Below are 21,012 nucleotides of genomic sequence, written 5' to 3'. Positions count from 1 at the left end.
AGTGTACAATTGACTCCGCTCTATCTGGAAGCCTTGTAGCAGCCTCGAAAGGTCACATCTCTCGACGGGAAAAGACGTACACCTTCCACTGGCGTTACTGGTCCTTCTGCTTAACAAGAGTCCGACACACATGAGGGCCCAAATATGCATACATGGCTGACACCATACTTACTGAAAGTTTCGACGTAGAGACAACTACTGAAACGAGAAGCCCTTATAATCGCTTTCGGCACATCGTGCAAGCTCATCGATGTACTTGTTCACGCCACCAAAGTAGCAAAGGGGTTGTTTCTTGCGACCTGGAATGTTTACTCTGCAGCCCAGTCAGCTTCATGACACACATCATCTATGAGGAAACGGACTCACCCCATGTACCATGAGTCCGTCTGGCCGAATAGGGACGTCCTGGCCGCACGATCAACCTCTTCTTTCCAAGACTGCTCGGCCTCCAACAAAGGCTCTACTGTCAATTTGTCGTGCTTAGCCATCCAAGACAACAACTGAGCAACCCAGTCGCCCTGAACTTCCGCCAACTGTGGCGTCAGACCAAGGGCTGATGGGGCTTGTGGACCCATCGGGAACAGGAGGTTAGGGAAACCAGCCGTGGACAGTCCAAGATACGTCGATGTACCCTTGCCGTCTTGTTTAATATCCCAGCGGTCCTCGAGCTTCGTACCGTTCTTGCCTCGAATATTCATTGCCAGCATCGACGCTGTTAAGAAGTCAAATCCAGTGGCCAAAGCCAAGATGTCCAAGCAATGAAGTCTCCCAGAAGCTGTGATGACGCCTCTGTCCGTTACTTCTACTATGGGGTCGCTGTTCACATCAATCAAATCGACGTTGCTCTGGTTGAAAGTCTCCCAATAGCAACTCTCCAGGCTCGGACGTTTGGTTCCAAATGCATGAGGCGGTTTGATAGGTGCTAGAATCTCTGCTTCGACTGGATCCTGCAGTCGCTGACGGACTTTAGACCTCCAGAAAGCATAACTGCTCATGAGACCGATGATCAGCAACAACTCTCCACCGATTGTCCTCGTCGTAATAATGACTTACGCTCGTGCATTTGAAACTTTTTCATCCAAAGTGTCTTGGTAAGTTCACACCCTCTCCACCAGCGGTGCTGACCTTCCATACCGAATCCACATCATCCCAATGAGCTGATGTGACCTTTTTGCCGAAGGATATGCTTTCCATCAAATTGAGCTCTTGGCATACTCATCGAAGATAGCGGTGAATCTCCTCGCGAGATGGGAACCTTTGAGCCCAATTCCATCTTTTCCAAAGCCGTGGCAAGCTAAAAGAGTAGAAGGGTACTTCGGTATCGACGCGGCAGCCTGGACATCGTGTGTACCACCAGACTCCGCCAACATCCGAACAGGCATCCCAAAGCCTTGCTTTGAAGCCTGCCTCCCTCAGCCTATGTAGCATCCATATGCCGGCCCATGATGCCCCCACCACGAGAGCATCGAGATTTTCAGTGGTGTTTGCGGAAGATCCAGGGTTGCCTCTACCTTCCTCCGAAGACGAATGTACGCTGTGGTCGAGTTTCATCCAGGGATTTTGACCAGGGGCTGGAAAAGGGGCAAAATATAGTTGGTCAGACATAGCGAAAATCAGTAAATAGCACCTTGCAAGAAAGGAAGAAAGACTGACAACCTTTCCGTCCTTTATTTGATACTTGGGCCTTTCTCCTCGCTGCGATGCTTACCCTCATTCTGAGGACGTGATCGTCTACCACGCATCTTAGCGTGACGCTACGTCTCAATAGTTTGGTACCCTTGATGGAAGTGTTGGGGCAGCCTTGCAAAGGGTTCCCTCTCGTGAAAGGCAGCGAAAGAAAGCCAATCAAGGGCGCATGACCTGTGCTAACACATTCTGCCAATAATTTTCAGCTTCATGAAGAGACATCATCAAGCTACACAGCAGGATCTGTGCCAAATTCTTCCAAGTTTACAGATCGGGTCCGAGTGGCATGAAGCCAAGCGGCCTCCAGTATACTTGTTGGGTAATTTCAGACGAGCAGATGAGGAAGAGTACGACGATGCTGGCGAGAGTTTCATAGCCAGAAGCGGTGCGAACTTGGATGGATATATGGAGTCCAGGACGAGCAGAGAGTGTCCGTCAGGCGAAATTTCCTATGATCACGCGAGCGGAGAGGAAAGAACGTGATCAGCCTTGCAATAGCAATTGGCCGAGCTTATAATCCATGTTTCTACGTTTAATCTATTGTTGCCGGCCAAACCTTGTAGTATTCTCTGGGCAATCACTAGTTGCGAATTTCGCAGCAGCCCTCTCGAGAATAGGTCCACACGTAGCACCAAACGAGACTTTCGTCGAAACATCTTCCTTGAAGCTAGAAAGTTGCCAGGATCTTGGGCAGAAGTAGCTTTTATAGTCTCAAGAAGGTAGTTGAGACGGGTATCTCTTAATCACAGAATGAGTGCTAGCCACAGTCCAGCAACTCTGCTAGAGAGACCAGGGTGGAACGTAAAAATTGTATCTAAGGGTTTCCATAGCCAACACCTGTCTTTAGCAAGCGACTAAATCGACCCAAGCCAACCAAAATCAACAGCGCAGTCTGTTAGGTCGAAGTTGACATGCGTGAAGTCAGTAATAAGGTCCTCTAAATGACTCCATCGATACAACATTCTCTTCACGTTCTACTTCCGGAGGCTCCAAACCGCCCAACCAATTGACGGTCTCAAACACCAGACCGGCAAATAGCAGCAATTTTCCCGGGTTGACGTAAGACCCACAGACTGGGACTAAGTAGTCGACCATCTTGAGTTGTGCTTCTGCTTTCTTCCTTTATCGAAGCAACGGCAAGTGCGTAGCCGACCATGGTACCAATAAGTGCACCAACGGAAGATAGATTTGTCGAGTTCACGAAGTGGGAGAAGGCCCCGGACCTCGAATAGACGAATGCATTTCGATGAGTACAGTAGAGGGATGTAATAGCCACCACTAGCTACCAGCACGCAGTCCTTCTATCTACACGGCTAGATTTTTGATCTAGTTATAACAAGAAACAGCTGCGGTTTTCCCACCTCGACTCTTACCTATGGATTGGTGTCCTGCAATGTAGCGCTCCAGAGCATGTATCGAATGCTTATACATCAACAGTCTACGTTGATGGCCTTGCTGTGCACATTAACATGGCTAGAAGGCTATTGCGGTCCTCGCAGATTCCAAGGCTATGGCTGTTCCAGATTAAGTCTTTGTCCTTCCAATGTTGAAAACAAGCTTTGACTTGCCATCATCTGTGCTGCAGGAGGCACAGTCCGGTGCGTCATTGGGCTAATATGTTGCGAACTCAGCCTCATGCATCTCTTTGAGCATCTCTTTGATGCCGCTCATAAACTTATTAAGACCCGCACACCACTTGATCATCTACCCTTCGATCTCACCGACACTTGCTACGACATCATCAAGCCCTTAACCGGTCTTCACCGCCCACCATCATGCGTCTAACCATGTGTTTCATCATCCTCGCTGGACTCAGCACTGCACAGCTGACCGATTGGGAACGCATCCACCAAACACTCCACCGCTACGCCCCAGTCATCGACACGAAAGACTTCGCCCAACTAGACCAGATCTTCTCTCCCAACGCGCACCTCAACTACACCGGCTTCCTTTCAAATGTGAACGGATTGCCTGCGATTCAAGCCGGCCTGGCTCAGTCAGTCACGGGTCTGCGCACCCAGCATCTACTCGGCACCACGATCATCGACATCGACCATGGATTCCCAACGCTTGGCGGGAAGAAAGCCAACAGCACGACGTACTTCCAGGCGTCGCTATTTGCTGAGGCTGGGACCAATCTCACGACGCTCTTCGGTTACTACGTAGACGATCTTTCCCAGGGCCATCAGGGCTGGCGGATCGACAATCGGAAGCTGGTATTTCAAGGGACCTCCGTCCAGGGAAATGCAGCTCCGGGGCCACCCAGTCCCTAAGGGTATAAGGAAAGGCTCGATATCAAGCTTTCATGCGAGTACCAGTTGTTTAGATTGAGGCGGTGGATTATTGAATGGTGATTTGGAGGAGGGGAGCTTGACGTTTGCTGGCATCCAGGCGACGATATCTCCGTTCGTACCGAGACAATGTTATGCTTTTTTCACAATTTCCAGGTAGTCCAATCTGCGTGACAGTGGAAGATGGGTGCGTGTCCCTTGAAACGATGCTCGTAGTGCTGCGAATGCCATTAGGCGCTTTCAAGTCCCACTAACCCATTCTTTTCGAAGCGGGACTGATTTTCGAGACCAACGATAGCATCCTCAAACTAGAATCATGCCGCTATCAACCCAGTATTTGGCCAGTAAAGCTTTCCTCGCCTCCTCATGATCAGTTTCGCCAATATCGCTCTCTGCAATGTTAACGAATGCGACCCGTCGATAAGTCGGATCGGTATCAGCCTCTCCGACCAGCTCAAGCAGCAGGCACGCCACCGAGTGGTTGGTGCTATAATCTGTCTGACGACAAAGGGGCAGTAGAAAGTGTTTGACTCCTTGCACCATGGAAGGACCCTCTTGTCGACTGAAGTCGGGAAAGACATGGAATTTATCGTGAGGTAGCCCTTCGCTGATGTTGGAGACCAGAACTTCTCTTTTGTTCATAGCTGCTCGTTCGATGATGCGTATCTGCACGTGAGCCGGTATAAGAGATCCCTTGATTCTCAAACGTCTGGGCTGAGAGGTGTCGTTCACGGGACTGTTGTCCTTGCCCAGAAACCCGAGAATGTCGCACAGCCAGGGATGGACGCCGATCTTCCACCCTGATGTCCTGATCTCGCCATCTACGGACAGCCATGAGAAAGAAGGATAATCGCGATTCGAAGGTTTCTTGACAGCGTCTCCAATGGTCTTGCCCTTGAGGCCGAGGTCGATCCAACACAGCTATCGCAGTAGATGGTTCTTGAACATACCCCAGAAATAGATATCCCGGATCAGCTGTCTAACATGTCGGGCAAGTCCCATCACGGCCACGGGCCTGTCGTCCAGAAAGGTGAGGTTTCCTTGGCTGAACCTTTGAACCAACAAGGCCCATTCTGTACAGATCTGGCACGAGCCGGCAGACTGGCACGGTGCTTGCCAAAGTCAGGATGTCTCACTCGGCTGTCGATGAAACACCTTCTCCCCAGATTGCGGTATCAGGTCTGAAGGTATGCCGTGAGGATAAGCTTCGGTGGCAGTCATGGAGGTACATTGCCATATGACTTGATCCTTCGTGAAGTGGATCACCCTTGGCGACAATAATCGGTTTTGAAACACCGAAGCTAGCTTATTAAGAGGCTAATCCTTGACATTGGAGCTCCAGAGCTGAAGATCAAACAAGCTATATCTTCCAGCCGGCAGGTCGAGCGATCCATGTGGTTTTGCAGAAATGTCGACTTGCATTGGCCGTATGACGTTGAGGCTTCGCTCTCGGAATAGGCGCAGGTGAGCATGTGCGTTGGCGGTTGCGGCAATATTGCATTGGGCATTGGCGTAGATGTCGCTCATTCTCTGTGATTCTGACTCCCAATTCGACGTATCATCCTGGATGATGCAGAGACTGTCAATCCATATGTGGCGAATCCCTAGTTCTAGACAGACTGTCATGGCTTGCCGGAAGGTAAGTGGCAAGGCGGCCTTCCTTCTACCAGCGTACAGGCTCTCGAAGGTGCTCTTCTCCAGCTTCAAAATGCCTTTACCGTCACCCGAACAGTGGCTCAGGGTGCAGTATGGGACATGTGAGTCCTCAGTAGTGGACCACACCCGGAACATGTCGATGCCGGTAGGGGGACTCAAGTCGATGAGACGAGTCGGAAGGTGGCGAGTGACAGTGTTTGACGAGCATCGAGGATGAGACTTGCATGCCTCCATCCATCTTGTCAGCTGGCTCATGACAGTCGGATCTCCCGTATGCGACTTTGTCGTCTCATGCTCCAAAATTCCGGCCTGTGACTCTTTCAGAAAAGCCTCAGACGGCAGCATATTCTTTTCCGGCACAATGACCCTGTACAAAGATCGTAGTCTGGGGCCGACAACGTTGTCCATCATTTTGAGAAGCACGCCGTGTAGGTCCATGGTGAATGCCGTGAGACTGACGCAAGTGAAAACGTCGTCCATTGAGTGAACCTCCGATCCCTTCCACAGATCACCTGAGCAGGAGATGTTCGAATCATTGCTCTTCGTCCAGAATTCCTGGCAGAGTTCACAGCCTTCTTTAACAGCGTCGGCGAAGCCACTGGGTGTCGCATGGTGGACGTAAAATTGAGCTCCGTTAAGATCAATTTGACGTACGGTTCCCCCAAAGCAGGCGATGCATGACCTGCACAGGTGGTTGTTCATTTCTGGTCGCCGCGGCAACTTCCAACGGCGTGGAGTGACATGCAGATCTTCGTTGATGCCTTACAGGTCCGTAAAATTCAATCCGTCGTCTGCCAGGACCAAGCAGCCGCGTTCTGGCTCCGACGAACCTTGATCTCCTCCCTTTGCATGTCAACTCCAGTTGCGCTGAAGCGGATGCAGAGCACTTGCTCGAACTTGTGGCGGGGCTGAGAAGGCCGGCGTTTTGGTGGGAGCTGGTTTATGCACAGATGCCTGAGGCATCATATTTTCATGAAGTCGCTGTAATGACGGAAACTCGGGTAGCCAAATCGTCAATCCTGCTCTAGCTGTATGATTTCTAGAAGTGTGTATCCCGTGAGCGAATTCAAGATTCAATGCTCGAGCGACTAACCTCTTCAGCAAGCCATCAAAAAGGCACATCCATATCCTCCACCTTTTCCTCTTGCCTCGGTGTCGCCGCTCCAGATCCATCCACTGGCTCACCAAGCGCCTCTCGAATGAAACCTACCAATGCAGCGACATACTGCTTCTGACTGCTGGGCAGAAAATGTCCACCAGGATGATACACCACTCGCTGAACACCGCCTTTCTGGCCTTGTCCTTCGACACAAGCCTCCACCAGCCTCAACGACCGTTCTTCAGAAACGACAGTGTCCACACTTCCAATGAAATGCATCATGGGCGTTTGAATCTTCGGTTCGTAGAAAGCCTTGTAGAGCTCATGGGTCGAAGCGCCAAAGCCAGAGTACGACACCGCAAAGCGTAACGGAGGATGTATACATTCCTCAATGAACCCGGAGTCCTTGGTGAAAGAGTCTGGATATCGCATTCCACCTTTCGCTTGATGCTGCTCGAAACTCTCCCGTCGTCCCGGCTCCAACAGCGCAGCAACCATGCCTGCCGCCGCAGCTCCTTGCGAAAAGCCCAAGGCACCATCAAACGGCCCTGATTCCTTCAACACCGTCGCAATCGTATCAAGTCCGACCTCGATCCCTTCGTAAGTGTACGGCTCGTCCTCACCCTTCCGTTTCCACCACCCGTAGGCCTCGATCATATCTGACGGGCCATCGCCATCGTGGCCAGGCACGTCTGCGGGGTTGAGACGGATGGGACCGGTAGGGTAGATGAGTTCGATGCCGCCGGGGAATTGTCGGAGATGGCCCGGTTTGGGGGCGGGAGGGAAGTGTTTTTCGAGCGATTTCTTCAGTGCCTTGGTCTTGATCTCGAACATGTGTCCAGATTGTGTGTAGCCGTGGAGCATGAGGACCTTGAGTATTCGATTGGACGTATCTCCATTTGAGGTGGCCATTGTTGTGTGTCGGCGAATGCAAAATTGGAAGGTTCTGAATCCGGTATGCGATTGTCGAAGACCATGTGACATCCACCTTCCCCGTAAGTGACGATGCTGTACTGCATATGTATTTGTCTACTATTCCCAGCAAATTCAAGAAGTGAAGTCCAGATTGCGCATCACGTGTCGCTTAATAAGCTCGCCGCTAGGGCTACGCCAAGCCTAAATCCCTGTCCTCCGACAGCTGTCCTCCATCGAATCTCCAGAACATTGACAACACCACCACACCACGACAATCCACGAGAACAGCCGACTCCCCAACCAATTTCAATCAAATTACCCCTTCAAATCAGTCGCCGACCATGGACCAAGCCAAGGATCTCCTCGAAATGCCGCGCGAATTCCTCAAGGACGGCAGGGGCTTCATCACGCGCTGCAGCAAGCGTACGTCCTCGAACAATACCGCTTTCAGGGGCGCAGAGACAGTGAGTATGAGACTGGTGCTGATGATTTCCTAGCCGACCGCCGCGAATTCCTCCGAATCAGCCAAGCCGTCGGCATGGGGTTCCTCATTATGGGCGTGATTGGATACATTGTCAAGCTGAGTACGTATCGGTCGCTGGCATGAGAAAGGGACGGAGACTGACGTGATCCGCGCTTTCTACAGTCCATATTCCCGTGAACAACATCTTGGTTGGTGGCGCATAGACATGAATCAGAGGAAAGAGTGAGACTTGCGGTCAAGACATAGACGGCTTGTGGGGAGGATCAGGCAGTGTACAAGAAGAGGCGAGGGGAGATGAGAGTTGGCGGTTCTTGAGGCATACTTGTCACAACAAATGGCATAGCGCGGCGTTCGCAGGGTGGGCGGCACAAGGGGCGCCAATTAAAGCACCAGCTTCGACTCGAGAGGATGTGTACGATTCGCGAATTGGGAAGAATAAAGACCAGCCATCAATCCATCCATTTCATGCCATCTGGGGATGTCATATATACAGTATGGTCCACTGCGTGAGCTTCCGTTTCTCCAAACGCCGTATCGTGTTCATCTGTCGTAGATTGTGCCCTGCCCATCACTCTTCTCCCCCACTGCTTTGTTCATCGCTCATGTCGTCGTATTGCGCCTCGCTGAACTCGCCCTCCTCTAGTCACTCGTCATCTCCACCCCAAAGCGCACCCAACCCCATTCGATCCCTTAACCTGGTCCGCCTCGTACTTGCACCGCCCTCATGCCGGCCGTAGTAGCGTGCATCATGTTGAAGCTGTGCAGTGACTCTGGCGCCCATCGGACTGCTTCCCAGACTGCCTGCCTTGGCATACGCCGAGCCGTTCGCACACTCCTCTTCATCGCCAGCCACTTCATCGTTCTCTGCCCCGTCGATCCAGCTGTGCACTGTACACGTTCCAAGGCCGTGATCCCAGCCATTCCAAGATGTGGCGGCAATGACAGGTGCAGATGGATGCCATGAGCAATCTCGCACGATAGTCTTCCACACTCCTCCATGGCCGTAGTAATCGTATCGATCGACAAAACGCTCATCACTTGCGGGTCGTGAGTTCTTGGTGGCGGCGAGGACATTGATGGGCTCAGAGGCTTGAGTGCCATCCAGGTTCCAGACGTAGATCTTGCCGTCATGCGAGCCGCTGTAGATGTACCGCCCGTCGGTTGAGCCAGGCGGAGAGAAGTGGCAGCGGATGAGCGTCTTCAATACGCGATGGCCGCGGAATGTGACGAGAGAGCAGTCGTGGGGGTGAGGTGTGTGATCGTCGGTATCATACGGCGAGAAGCGGTAGTCAAAGTTGGTAGTATAGTCCTGCGACAGCTATCAGCTTGAAGTCAGAGTTGCAGAAACACGGCACTCACCTGAGGGTTGATTCTCTCTCCAACATCCGTGCTAATCATCTTGCGCAGGTCCCAAAGCTTGCACGTCTGATCCTTGGCATTACTGATAACATACCTGCCATCGCCCTTGCTGTCGATATATGTCAAACCTTCGGTGTGGCCAAGGAACATACCCGCTGGCCTCATGCTGGAGAGCGACCTTCGATCCCACACCTTGAGAGTGGTATCGTCCGATCCAGAGTACAGAATGTGTGGACTAAGCTTGTCGCCGAAACACACCGCATTCACATCGTCCCCATGTCCAGGAATCCGTAGGATGCTGCGGCGGGCTTCGAGGTCGTAGACATATACGCTTTGGTCGGATGTTCCTGCTACTATCTCACCGCCGTCTCCAGAAAACCTCAATGACCAAATGCCAAAGTGGCCGTGATGCCGTCCCCAGCCTCTACCACCACCTCCACCATGGCCACCTGAACCCATGTCGCTGAAGTCCAGCATCTGTGGCTCGCTCATGTCGCCTTGTTCGGTATTCGCCAGGCAGATTTGACTTCGTATACTACTGTAGGCGAGAAGGCGATTGTCTGGTGAGAGAGAGGCATCTGTGATGGTCCATTGCCCGCCGTAGTAGTTGGCCGTCTTGTAGTACTTCCAATCGTAAGGGTTGCTCGTGTCATACATACGTACCTTGAAGTCCTGGCCACATGCGAAGAAGAAGCTGCCGTCTTCGGAGAATTGACCAGAATAACATCGCGCGTTGAGATTGATGATAAGATCTGCCTTGGAGCCGGGGATGAGGTCTTGAGAGGCGAGACTGCTGAGAGCTTTGGCACGACCACGGTTTTCAACGCCCATCTCGCGATCGAACATGCGCCTGGCCAGCTTCCTCCGCTTCCGTTGGCTTTCTTGCGAGTACGGCGATCCACAAGCGGTATGCTGACACCTGTCGTTTCTGCCGAATGTGCCGTTTTCCATTAGCTTCTTGCCCTCTTCTGAGGGAATGGCAGGATATCGATCTCCCGCCGCAGTTCTTCTCGCTCGTCTCCTTGATCTGCTCGCCCCGTAGCCCAGATATGACTCCTCGTCGTCTTCCTCCTCGCCATCCGCGCCCAGTTCCACATGCTGCCGCCGTGCCTGCGATCGTGTGGTGACGCCTCCAGGGAAGATGCCGCGGATGCCGGCGTGCGAGAGAAGTTGCAGGATCTGCTGCTGGGTTACTACCGAGTATCAGTGGGACAGTCCTCTGCATCATCGCCACTTACGCGAGTCTGCGTAGCCGAGCTCAATCGCTGTAGCCGACTTGCTGGCCGCTGTGGTGTATGGGACGTACTTGTGATCGTCTGCGGTCTCTGCTGTTGCGGCGTCTGGCTCCCATCTTCTTGCTCTCCGTCCTGCTCTTCCTCTTCCTCTTCCTCTTCAGTACCCATCTCCAGCGTAATCTCATCGCCGTCGGCATCTCGGAACGTCCCCTCCTCGGCATCGAAGTACAGCGTCGTGTCGCCTCCGGCATCGTCCTCCTCATCGTCCTCCTCGGCTGACGGCGTTACTTCACTGCTGGCGAGCTACAGACAGACATTAGCCATCCACATAGACTGCCTCATCTTGCGATAATGCTGCCCAACACCCGCAACGGTCAGCGAGATCGATATCTCACCTCAAAGTCCATGTCGTCATCGTCTTCCTCCGTCTGCCACGACGCTGCCGGCGAGAAGGCATCTCTTGATGCAGACATTCTGTATATATTAGCCAGAAGTCCACAGTCAATTCAATCAATTTGAGTATTGCTTTGATGGGACAAGAAGCAAGTAGTAGAGGTGTAGTCATCCAATGTTTAGTGATGCTGGAGCTATCTCGTGCTTGCTTATCTCCGATCACCGAGGCCTCGCTTAACTTGCCTAAAGTGGTTGCTTCCTACTACGGTTAGAGCGCGTACATATACTTCGCCTCCACGACATTATCTACACCTCCTTTCATTTCAGCGCCACGACACTGGCCGCGAGATCACTCAACGAACGACTTTCAAGAAGCTGGGAGATGCTAATGTCCGCTCGGGCGCTCGATGTGAGCCAACTTCGCCGCTCCACCGCCACCAACCAATCCACTCCCATTTTCAAGGCGCCGGCTGGGTCGATCTCAGACTGAGGGAGAGCAAACATGTCTGTCAGTTTGGATACCAGCGCCTCGATGACCAGTGTGGCGGTCTGTTGAGAGGGTTCGGCGCCCGCTATCTGCTCGCTCAGAGGAATCGCGGCAACGGGATTTTGAGCTGTGCATGAGAGCCTCACCCGTTCTTCTGCACATGGAAACCCAGGCCTTGGTATGTTCTGCGTTCGAGATCAAGTTGGCATTCGAAGTGTTGGTGTTGCCGCGGCGTAGGAGGGCCGCAGTGGTTGAGCTCGAGACGAATGTCAGCCTCAGCGCAACTCCTGCCCCACGGAGACCACATCGGCTCGCTGGTGACGCAACCTACGTTATTGCTGGAGGATTTTGCAGGCTCAGAAGACAGATGATATCTTGGATGTCGGCACGTGGAGCACGCAGTTTCAATGTGCCTGCCAGGCCAGGCTCGGCGACCCAAGCGGCCAAGGAGCTCATCGAGTCCATGAAGGAGCATGGAATCCGCGTATTGTGCTGCCGATTGCAAGCGTCGAAAAGGAACAGATACTTACTCCTTAGGCCAGTGAGCTTACTAGCGTTCGTCCTCGAGGCTGAGGTCCTACAAAAGCATCATACCACTGCAGTAAACGCAGGAGGTATGGATGAGGTTGTCCAGGTTTTGGCTTCATGAACCTCAATGATAGTTCCTATGCGAATGGCTAGCTTTTAGAGGATAGACGAAGTATTCAGGCCAATCCTGTTTGACAGATTGCAATCGTGGATCGTTGTGAAAGCTGCCTGCCACTAATATGACCCCCGCGATCACACTGCGAAGAATTCCGCGATTCGAACGGTCAGAGAACATGCTTCATCTCCTTCTTCCTCCCCTTTGCAGCGGTCAGCCCTATCGACGCTAATGCTGACAATCGAGAACCCGGTGGCGCAAGTAAAACTTGTAACGGAATACATGTGAGCTTGGCCAGGCCTGTCTTTGCTTTGTCTGCTGCTGCCTCGTGCTTCTCTTCATGTTCGCCACGACCTCTCAATCGTCAACCTCCAATATGGCGACCGCTACGTCGGTTTCGACAATTGGCTTCGCAGCTCTAGCTGTCACAATCATCGGCTACATTTGCTATCGAGCAATGCTACCACGTCCATTGCCCGGCATTCCCTATAACAAGAAGTCGGCCCAACGTATTCTCGGAGATGCCGTCGACTTGCTCCAACATAAGGTAGAACACGGAGATATCTTCGGCTACCTAGCGAGATTGGCAGAGGAGATGAAAGAGCCAGTCTTTCAAATCTTCGTACAGCCGATAGGAAGGCCTTGGGTCGTTGTTAATGAACCCCGAGAAGCGTACGATATTATGACCCGTAGAGCAAAGGACTTCGATCGATCGAACTTCTTCGGTCAGATCTTCAAACCTATCTTGCCAAAGACACATGGACGTATGCCGACCGGGACCGAGTGGCATGCTCACAGACGGCTAGTGAGTGACACTATGTCTCCGACCTTCTTAGCTGAGGTAGCTGGGCCGCAGATGTGGTACACAATGCGGAGTATGATTGACCTTTGGAGAGAGAGAAGTCACGGCTAGCAGCGGGTCGGCCATTCTCTGCGACAGAAGATGTGCACAATAATACCCTGGATATCATCTGGACTGCTACCTTTCGCGTTAAAATTGGACCAAACAAGACTCGTGCAAAGTTGTTAGCAGACTTGAAGGAAATCGATCTATTGGACATGGACAAGCCTGTAACATTTCCGGAGCCTGGTGATCCTGTTGCCTTCAAATCGATCATTACGCTAGTGAAATCGATGTCTATCCCGGTCAACTCGCCCACCCCTTACCTTTCGCATTGGCTGGCTCTTAATATGCGCCCCAGCCTGATAAGTGCTCGCAGAACTAAGGACAACCTGATTTTCAGCAAGTCAAGGGATGCAAGCGAGAAGTTCTCCGAACAGAAGGATGCGAGCGAGGAGAACTCCGACCAGAGAGACAGCGACGTTGAAGCCATGGTCGGGTTGAAGTGCGCCCTTGAGCTGGTGGTGGCGAAGGAAATAAGGATGGCGCAGAAGCAGGGCCGACGACCCGAGCTCTTTAGCCAGGCTATCCAAGATGAACTTTTTACGTTCCTTATTGCAGGCGGAGATTCAAGTTCAACGACATTCTGCTGGGCAATCAAATTCTTCACGGCAGATCAAGAGCTCCAGTCTAAATTTCGCCGCGTTTTAAAGAGCAGCTTCAAACGAGCGGCTGAAGACAACGATCTGCCAACTATTGAAGAGATTACTAGTACTTCGATTCCATATCTCGACGGTGTCATAGAGGAATGCCCGCGACTCGGACTCATTGGTCCAGCGACTGTTCGCAAAGCCTTGAGAGATACCACGATCCTCGGGTACTACATTCCTGAAGGAACGGGTGTCTTTCTCTGCAACAACGGACCTGGCTTTTTGACGGAATATTTACCTGTCGACGAGTACAAACGCAGTCAAAGTAGCCAAGATGGTAAGACCAAGATTCCAGCATGGAAGAATGATCCCTCCAAGTTCAATCCAGAGCGCTGGCTGGATAAAGATGGGAACTTCCATCAACACGCTGGCCCGACCAACGCATTCGGTGCAGGACCTCGAAGTTGCTTTGGTGAGTGCAAGATAGGTGCTGCTGCCTTGATCAAAACAGAAATGCTGACCAGATTGTCCCAGGCCGAAAGTGGGCACACCTGGAGCTTCGAATCATGCTGGTTCTTGTTATCTGGAACTTTGAGCTTCTGCCAACTCCTCCGGCGCTTTCATCCTTCAAAGCTGTGGACGGATTGACACATTCTCCACAACAGTGCTACACCAGGCTCAAGGCTTTGTCTTGAAAGCAAAATGCACGGTCACAGCTTTCGATGGCGGATGCAATTTCTGCTGAACCGACCGCCGGCCATGCTGGGCTCCACGACGAAGCCATCGTCTCGTGAGATTTTGAAGGCTAGAGAGTGTATGCAGCGAGTCCCCTCGCTTGGTTTTCATTTACTAGTCTTCAGGGCAAAGGCAATTCGATACTGTCTTCAAGGGCCCTTGCCTAATCCCATCATCCAAAACCTTCCATCTGACAGGAAACAACATCTAGCGGTCTGGTCTGCGCTTGTGCGAAATCCATTGCCTCGCCGTCAAAAAACATTTAACAAAAGCAATTATTGACGATACTCCACGAGCATCCATTGACGGTGTTGTCTTTGTTTGTTTCCTCACCCCTCGCCCCGACTTCTCCATCCCTTTCAAGTTCACTCGCTTAGTGCTTTCCGTTGCCGTATAGTGCAGCTTTCGCCATCTCTCGAGCATTCTTCTGCTCCCTCAGGACCTCCTCATACCGCATAATCGCATTGTACTTGCCAAACTCTTTGTCGTCGAGCGTGATGGTCTCGGCAGCCCTCAAGTGCTCCAACTCCTCGAGCATGTCGCTGAGCGCCTTTTCGCGGATGTTGGTCTGGTCAAGGTGAGGGTACCAGTTCTCTTGGGCGCTGAGACGCTTCTCCCTGCCGTCGCGAGTGGTCTCCTCCTCGAGAAGCTGCTTAGATGATTTGATAGCACCATTCTCAAAGACGTGGACGACCTTGGAGCCGTTGGCAGCGCCTGAGAGCTCGAGCGACACAGACTTGCGCATCTCGAAGGGGTCCGACTTTGGTAGTTGGAGAACAAGCTCGCTGTAACATAGTGATCAGCAACATCCATTGGAGAGAGATGCTCACGTACTCCTGCAGTCGAAATTCCATGAATCGACCCAGCTTCAAGATCTGAGTCAATCGTAAGTCTGCGTTCTCTTTGCACCAGCAGTCTCTTCCTCACCTCTGACTTCGTGATTGTAACGATGCTGCCGACATTTCCAGCCTTTGCTCGTGCCAATCCTTGGCTCGCGAAGCGCTCGAAGACCTTGCGAGTCGTAAGAGCAACAAGTCGGGCAGAGAGGTGCGACATGTTGATTAGTTGCTTGGTCGTTTGTTGTTAAGTGAAGACGGACGAAGATGAAGAGATGGAGATCTTCCAGCTGGCGCCCTGCGATGCTTTGAGTTTGTGAAGAAACAGCAGCGGCAACAAGACTTCAAACGGGCTTTTGGCAGGAAGGTGGCGAATATTCACTCGACGCAGCATGACGCCCGAGATCCGACAACGCCTTTTCAGCTCGTGAATATGTGAAGAGTCTTTTGTTCACAGATCTTGTTTATTTACGCAAGTAATGTGTGAATCTACTTCGCACCAAACCGACTCAACTCCTGCTCATCTAGACCAGGCTGTGAAAGGAGACGGCAGCAGTCAGAAAACTTAACGCTGCGAGAGCCTTCGTTGACCAAATTCACGCGGAGAAGGCCAATCTTGACGTCTTTGGACCATCAAGACGACACACCTGACTCACCGATATTGAACGACATCACAGATGTGCAATATCTCAAGGAATGACAGCCATATCATTCTGGAGCACCCTTGGCACGACCTCCGTACGATAATTTCTAAGCTTGTCTTGCTATAAGTTCAAGTTAGCAGAAAAGAGCGTACGATAATCATCAGGGACGGGTCCAGAGACAAAGTAGGCCCGGAGGAGCGGCGTCGATAGCTGCACCAAGGTCAGATGGCCTCTACTCTAAAGAGCAAGGCTTGAGCTTATTATAGTCAGAACATGCCGCGTCGCTGATATCGCATGATTCGTTGATGACTACTTTGCAAAGTTTGTGCTGAAAGTTCCATTGCTGAATGCCAAGAAAGCCAGGAGAGGTGAGTGAATGGTCCCCAGCCCACACTCTCACAAATGCTTGGCTCTCGATTCAAATTCGCAGCACTTGCATTCCTGCATGACACCCTGGTGAATTTACCCAGCGGATCATTTGAACGGTCGTTTTCTAATATATCAACTGTTTGCCTTACGACGCCGGACCTCACAAGTCAAGATGGGGTGCTCCAACTCTGTTCCTGAATCTGATCAATGCCAAAATGAGTGCTCACGCCGGCGACAAAGGCCCCTTTACGAGTTGGTTCATATCGTGTACCGGCCGGTAAAGCGGTCTCCTACTGCACTCCTTCAAATGCCGGATGAGCTACTGGAGATGATCGCCCAATACATGAGCTTGGACGACCTTGGGGCATGGCGACTGGCATGTCGAAAGTTTGAGTCCAGCTCATCCCATCTCTTCCAGAAAAGATACGTAAAGACCAGGCGGGTCTTGCTTTTTAGCATTTAAAGCTTGAACAAGGCGCTGCAGGTGGCACAGCATCCAGGCTTAGGATCTCAAATCAAGAAGCTGGTCATTGACATTAACCAAATGGTTGGAGCGGACACAGTCGTCGCAAAATCACAAAGAAAGTGGCACGTCGTGGGAATCCCCTGACAGCGCAAACGACGCTTTCATCAGGTCTTGGAGAGCTGACTTTGTATTCCCCATCGGATGCAAGACGGCTTCTGCTGTTTATTTTCGCAAGTCTAAGGCCATATCGGAAACTGCATGAGATACAGTTCGTGAACGGACTTGATATCGGCAATATCAGCAACACCAGTGGAAGCTGGAGATCAATTTTTGTGCGCTCCAGAGAAACTATACCAACTCCTATCGCTTTCAGCGCGAGGACCGTTGACATGGTGATCGAAGCCATCAAAGATGCCGAATTGAACACGATCCAAGTCCTTGATGTAACGGCTACTCAGGGCGTCTTATTCAGTCAATGGTATAATCTCAAGTGCCTGCGACCATATACATCATTCAAAGCCTTGGGATTCGTCTCACTACGAATGGAGCCATTGGAATGTGGCTTTCCTCCCATGCCAACTTGCCGGCTTGAGGACCTCATTTCGCGGATGCTGGCTAGGTTGCCACGACTGGAACACCTGTTCATCGCAACAACTTCATGCTCGCGGGGATGCTGTCGCGACGACGGCACAAGCTTGGATATAGCCATGTTCTTATTCCTGACGGGGCGCACATTTCGCCGTCTAGTGTCTCTTGGCGTAGAAGGCTCCCAGGTCTATGCCGAGAGCTTGTCGGGTTTCGTACGCAAGAACAAAAGACTTCGCCGTCTGGAATTTCGCAAATGTTGTCTGATGGACGGAAAGGAGGAGAGTGCCTGCGCTGCTATCAAAGCTGGTACCGGCCTCGATGATGTGCAGACAGACATGTTCATGGAGAAGATGTACCGGGAGTCTTAGGGGCATCCCCAACAGATGCTGCCAGCCTCTAACAAGCTTCGATGATACAATTCGGCTCTGAGTGTAACTATAGGGTAATGCGAGCCTATTGGATACTTAGTGTTAGGCCAGACGATACTGGAGTATTTGAGAAGGTCCCAGAAGTCGTTGGCGGCTTTGTTCTGACAATCTGCCATCTCTTCATTCTTTTCCTCATGGCTCGGCAAAACATGAAAGACGCAACATTTCACTTCTATGCCTCTGGGCGGGTTGCATTCTCACCATCTTCGGTGCTTTGGCGGCCTCATCTCTGCAACATTCATGTGCCCCTTTCTATCATGTGAAAGCTCGGCAGCTCACGACGCTAACTGCTAGCGTGAGTCAGTCATGGTCAGGGCGCCGCTCAATCTTGCTTCTCTGGAACTTCCGCTGCTGTCGCAATTTTGACCATGCAACACTAAACAAGTACCGGAAGTATGTCGCTGCTTCATTGACCCATCACCCAGCGCCACAGGTCTCGTCACGATGCCTGCCGCCACGCAAGCGAAACCGAGCTTGGATGCATTGCCGCCGGAGCTAATCGAGGCGATTGCATGCGAACTACCAACTCGAGACATCTTCTCTCTTCAGCTCACCTGCTTTACCATCGCCCGAAGGATTGAACACCACTTCACACGCACCTACTACAGGCATGCGGGGTTTCTTCTCGACAGTCCAAACAGCATCAAAATGGCAATCGACTTCGCAAGGCACCCAGCAGTTGGCCCCGCTCTCCGCGAGATCACCTTCTTCATTGACAAAATCGCCAACCCACACACAACTACTGAGCCTCTCCACATCGAGCCCACTGAGCGACTCATGCTGATGCGCTGGCTGAGAAACCGATTCTGGGAAGATCATCAACCCTTTCTCGACCCCGAGACGCAACGGCAAGACATCGAGGTACTATTGTTGGAGCTCAAGTTGCACGGCAAGCTCAACCGTATCATCTTCGGAGAGCTTCATTCCTCGACGCAGGTTCCCGTGTTCGATAAAGGCGAGGCCGGGCCTTCGATTGCCAACATAGCGGAGGTGATGCGAGACGTCTTGCTCAGACCCGAACTCGCAAACCCCTCGGTCGAACTGGTCTTGGCCGCGATGACTAGGATCGGAATGCCTTCAGTTCAAAGCATCGAGATGGCGGGGCCGCGAGTGATCTGGCTTGCACTCTTGCCACCGTGTCAGCTGAATTTGTACCGACAAGCCTTCGCCTCGCCGAGACGTCTTTGCCTCTATCTATGCGACACTCACCTTGGTGCTGCTACTTCAAATGTGCAGTACTTCACGAGTATGTTGGCGACATTGCCTTCACTCGAAAGCCTCGAGGTCAGGTTGGCTGTGACCCGGAGAGCCATTCGCCCCTCCCGGATAGAGGATTCTCCCGTTTTCGCAGCGCTGATGGAGATGACGCTGCCGGCGATCAAGGTGCTCATGTTCCATTCGGTTGACATGATGTTTGGCACTCTTCTTTCTTTCATCCACCGCCACAAGTCTCTCGAAGGCTTGATACTTACGGCTTGCTTTATGAACTCAGTCTCTTTCCTGTCTGTCATGCAATACCTGCCACGGCTTGACCAGGCAGTTGTGCAATTCACACACCTGGAACATGTCATTACCGACGAACAGACCGAAAAATTCGCAAGCCAAAGTTGAAATTTCTGTGGAAAGGGTACAGATCGAGCTGGATCAACATTGATGGGCGCTGAGTGATTGAGTTGAAGCTTTGCACAAAGAAGATTCTATAAGTGACAGATTGTGGTGGCTTTCATGCGCAAGCAACGGGTGAAGGAGCACAAGCGAGCCATTGGCAGGACTTCTGCACTTTCGTTGTTTCAGTAGAGCATGAATTCTACACTTTTACACTGACACTATGCTTGAATGCTATGCCTTGCCATAGACTTCGTCCAGTGACGAATGTAGAGTCGTCCTGCAATTGGGACTTCGAATTGGAGGTTCAAAAGAAGAACAATTTTCAGATACCTGGACAAAACTGAACGCGGCATGTTAAGAAAGGGGCGGACGCTCGGAGCTCGCTGCATGATACCCAAACAGGAAGCCAGGGGCGAGTGATTGCACAGTTGGAATATGCTGTAGAGTAGGGCGTAGACCCTGAAAGCCATACCACTTTCCCCTATAGACTGTCCAAGCCGAGAGCATAGGCTTTTTATCACCGAAGACGAAGAAGCATGACGAAACAGTGGGTCAAATGCTCCGTCTTCATACCAGTATATACAGTGCCACGAAGAGAGCAATGACAATCCCATTCCACAAAAATCAACGGTATCGAGCCAAACAACACTTTGAACCAGACACAGAAGCGGCTGAAGGACATAAAAGTACTGAGCCAAGGCGAACGACAAGCACACTACAAGTACACTCTCGTCTCATCAAGTGTTGGATATCTACTAACATATGCCAGAGCCACACTCCAAGGCGGAGTAATTGGAGGGTTGGTGGGACTTTCAGCAGGAGCGCTCTGTGTATACCTGGCCTCGCGCTCCTTTCAAGGCTTCCGAAACATCACTCTTGCATGGCGAGGGTATATGATCACTAGTGCTGGGACGTTTGGAGGTCAGTTGCACAGCGCAGTCTTGAAAGGGTTGATCAAAGGCTGATGCTCCAAAACAGCTGTCAAAGCGGCCGACTACTCGTCGCATAGATACGAAGCGCTACATCATCCTGATCGTGCCTACCACCAAAACCTCGATACGTTGCAGAAGGAGCTGTATCGCCAACAACCGCTCTCTCAACGCTTAGGCAACTGGGCAACGAGGAACCAATACTCTGTTGTCTTCGGCTCCTGGGCTGTCTGTTTGGGAGCGTCTTGGAATCTGCTGAATCGTAATCCATACTTGACCAAGCCCCAAAAGCTGGTGCAAGCGAGGGTTTTCGCTCAAGGCTTGACTGTGGCGATGGTGGTCGTTGCGCTTGCGTTGCAGAACCACAGCAAAACTGCAGCTCATGGGTCTGAGCATGGATCAGAAGAGCACTATTCAAAATTGCAAGAGCAATGGAAAGATATGATGGATGCTGAGGAAGAATATCTTGACGAGCAAGGTCTAGAGCACAGAGGTGTGCCGGCTGCTCACCGACGAGCCAGACCGCATTTCTTGGATCAGAGAGATATGAGGCAGAAAGCGACAGATCAGCTCAGGAGATGGCAGGTGGAAGGGGTGCCCGACTCATAGTATAAGTTGGCATGGAGAATACAGACTGAGTACTATATCATCACCTTCACAGATCTCACCA

General features: G+C 51.7%; 10 protein-coding genes across 10 annotated transcripts; 5 read left to right on the top strand and 5 right to left on the bottom strand.

Annotated features, from left to right (window-relative positions):
- Positions 1–195: 195 nt before the first annotated feature.
- Positions 196–995, bottom strand: M409DRAFT_38106 (uncharacterized protein; the record flags this gene model as incomplete). Its single annotated transcript, XM_033810862.1, has 2 exons — positions 196–313; positions 367–995. 2 exons carry the CDS (start codon positions 993–995, stop codon positions 196–198), a joined length of 747 nt encoding a protein of 248 aa, XP_033659683.1.
- A 2,466-nt stretch (positions 996–3,461) lies between these two features.
- On the top strand, positions 3,462–3,959 carry M409DRAFT_30750 (uncharacterized protein; the record flags this gene model as incomplete). The annotated part of the gene is made up of 1 exon (XM_033810068.1): positions 3,462–3,959. The coding sequence occupies one exon, from the start codon at positions 3,462–3,464 to the stop codon at positions 3,957–3,959; it is 498 nt and encodes a 165-aa protein (XP_033659682.1).
- A 1,335-nt stretch (positions 3,960–5,294) lies between these two features.
- Positions 5,295–6,071, bottom strand: M409DRAFT_30749 (uncharacterized protein; the record flags this gene model as incomplete). Its single annotated transcript, XM_033810067.1, has 1 exon — positions 5,295–6,071. One exon carries the CDS (start codon positions 6,069–6,071, stop codon positions 5,295–5,297), a length of 777 nt encoding a protein of 258 aa, XP_033659681.1.
- A 670-nt stretch (positions 6,072–6,741) lies between these two features.
- On the bottom strand, positions 6,742–7,644 carry M409DRAFT_30748 (uncharacterized protein; the record flags this gene model as incomplete). The annotated part of the gene is made up of 1 exon (XM_033810066.1): positions 6,742–7,644. The coding sequence occupies one exon, from the start codon at positions 7,642–7,644 to the stop codon at positions 6,742–6,744; it is 903 nt and encodes a 300-aa protein (XP_033659680.1).
- Positions 7,645–7,988: 344 nt separating this feature from the next.
- On the top strand, positions 7,989–8,334 carry M409DRAFT_30747 (uncharacterized protein; the record flags this gene model as incomplete). Its single annotated transcript, XM_033810065.1, has 3 exons — positions 7,989–8,070; positions 8,145–8,231; positions 8,294–8,334. 3 exons carry the CDS (start codon positions 7,989–7,991, stop codon positions 8,332–8,334), a joined length of 210 nt encoding a protein of 69 aa, XP_033659679.1.
- A 365-nt stretch (positions 8,335–8,699) lies between these two features.
- On the bottom strand, positions 8,700–11,198 carry M409DRAFT_30746 (uncharacterized protein; the record flags this gene model as incomplete). The annotated part of the gene is made up of 5 exons (XM_033810064.1): positions 8,700–8,770; positions 8,843–9,440; positions 9,491–10,683; positions 10,797–11,028; positions 11,121–11,198. 5 exons carry the CDS (start codon positions 11,196–11,198, stop codon positions 8,700–8,702), a joined length of 2,172 nt encoding a protein of 723 aa, XP_033659678.1.
- Positions 11,199–12,705: 1,507 nt separating this feature from the next.
- M409DRAFT_71478 (uncharacterized protein) lies at positions 12,706–14,434 on the top strand (the record flags this gene model as incomplete). Its single annotated transcript, XM_033819188.1, has 3 exons — positions 12,706–13,106; positions 13,145–14,211; positions 14,274–14,434. 3 exons carry the CDS (start codon positions 12,706–12,708, stop codon positions 14,432–14,434), a joined length of 1,629 nt encoding a protein of 542 aa, XP_033659677.1.
- Positions 14,435–14,847: 413 nt separating this feature from the next.
- Positions 14,848–15,530, bottom strand: M409DRAFT_61374 (uncharacterized protein; the record flags this gene model as incomplete). The annotated part of the gene is made up of 3 exons (XM_033814730.1): positions 14,848–15,259; positions 15,309–15,349; positions 15,402–15,530. The coding sequence occupies 3 exons, from the start codon at positions 15,528–15,530 to the stop codon at positions 14,848–14,850; spliced, it is 582 nt and encodes a 193-aa protein (XP_033659676.1).
- Positions 15,531–17,178: 1,648 nt separating this feature from the next.
- On the top strand, positions 17,179–17,745 carry M409DRAFT_61373 (uncharacterized protein; the record flags this gene model as incomplete). Its single annotated transcript, XM_033814729.1, has 1 exon — positions 17,179–17,745. One exon carries the CDS (start codon positions 17,179–17,181, stop codon positions 17,743–17,745), a length of 567 nt encoding a protein of 188 aa, XP_033659675.1.
- Positions 17,746–18,249: 504 nt separating this feature from the next.
- M409DRAFT_30743 (uncharacterized protein) lies at positions 18,250–20,951 on the top strand (the record flags this gene model as incomplete). The annotated part of the gene is made up of 4 exons (XM_033810063.1): positions 18,250–19,051; positions 20,101–20,134; positions 20,183–20,334; positions 20,392–20,951. The coding sequence occupies 4 exons, from the start codon at positions 18,250–18,252 to the stop codon at positions 20,949–20,951; spliced, it is 1,548 nt and encodes a 515-aa protein (XP_033659674.1).
- Between the last annotated feature and the right edge of the window lie 61 nt (positions 20,952–21,012).

The sequence above is a fragment of the Zasmidium cellare genome (genome assembly GCF_010093935.1).
Source record: "Zasmidium cellare ATCC 36951 unplaced genomic scaffold M409scaffold_71, whole genome shotgun sequence".
Classification (NCBI taxonomy): domain Eukaryota; kingdom Fungi; phylum Ascomycota; class Dothideomycetes; order Mycosphaerellales; family Mycosphaerellaceae; genus Zasmidium; species Zasmidium cellare.
The sequence above is the reverse complement of the archived record's forward strand: the minus strand, read 5'-3'. Positions and strand labels throughout refer to the sequence as shown.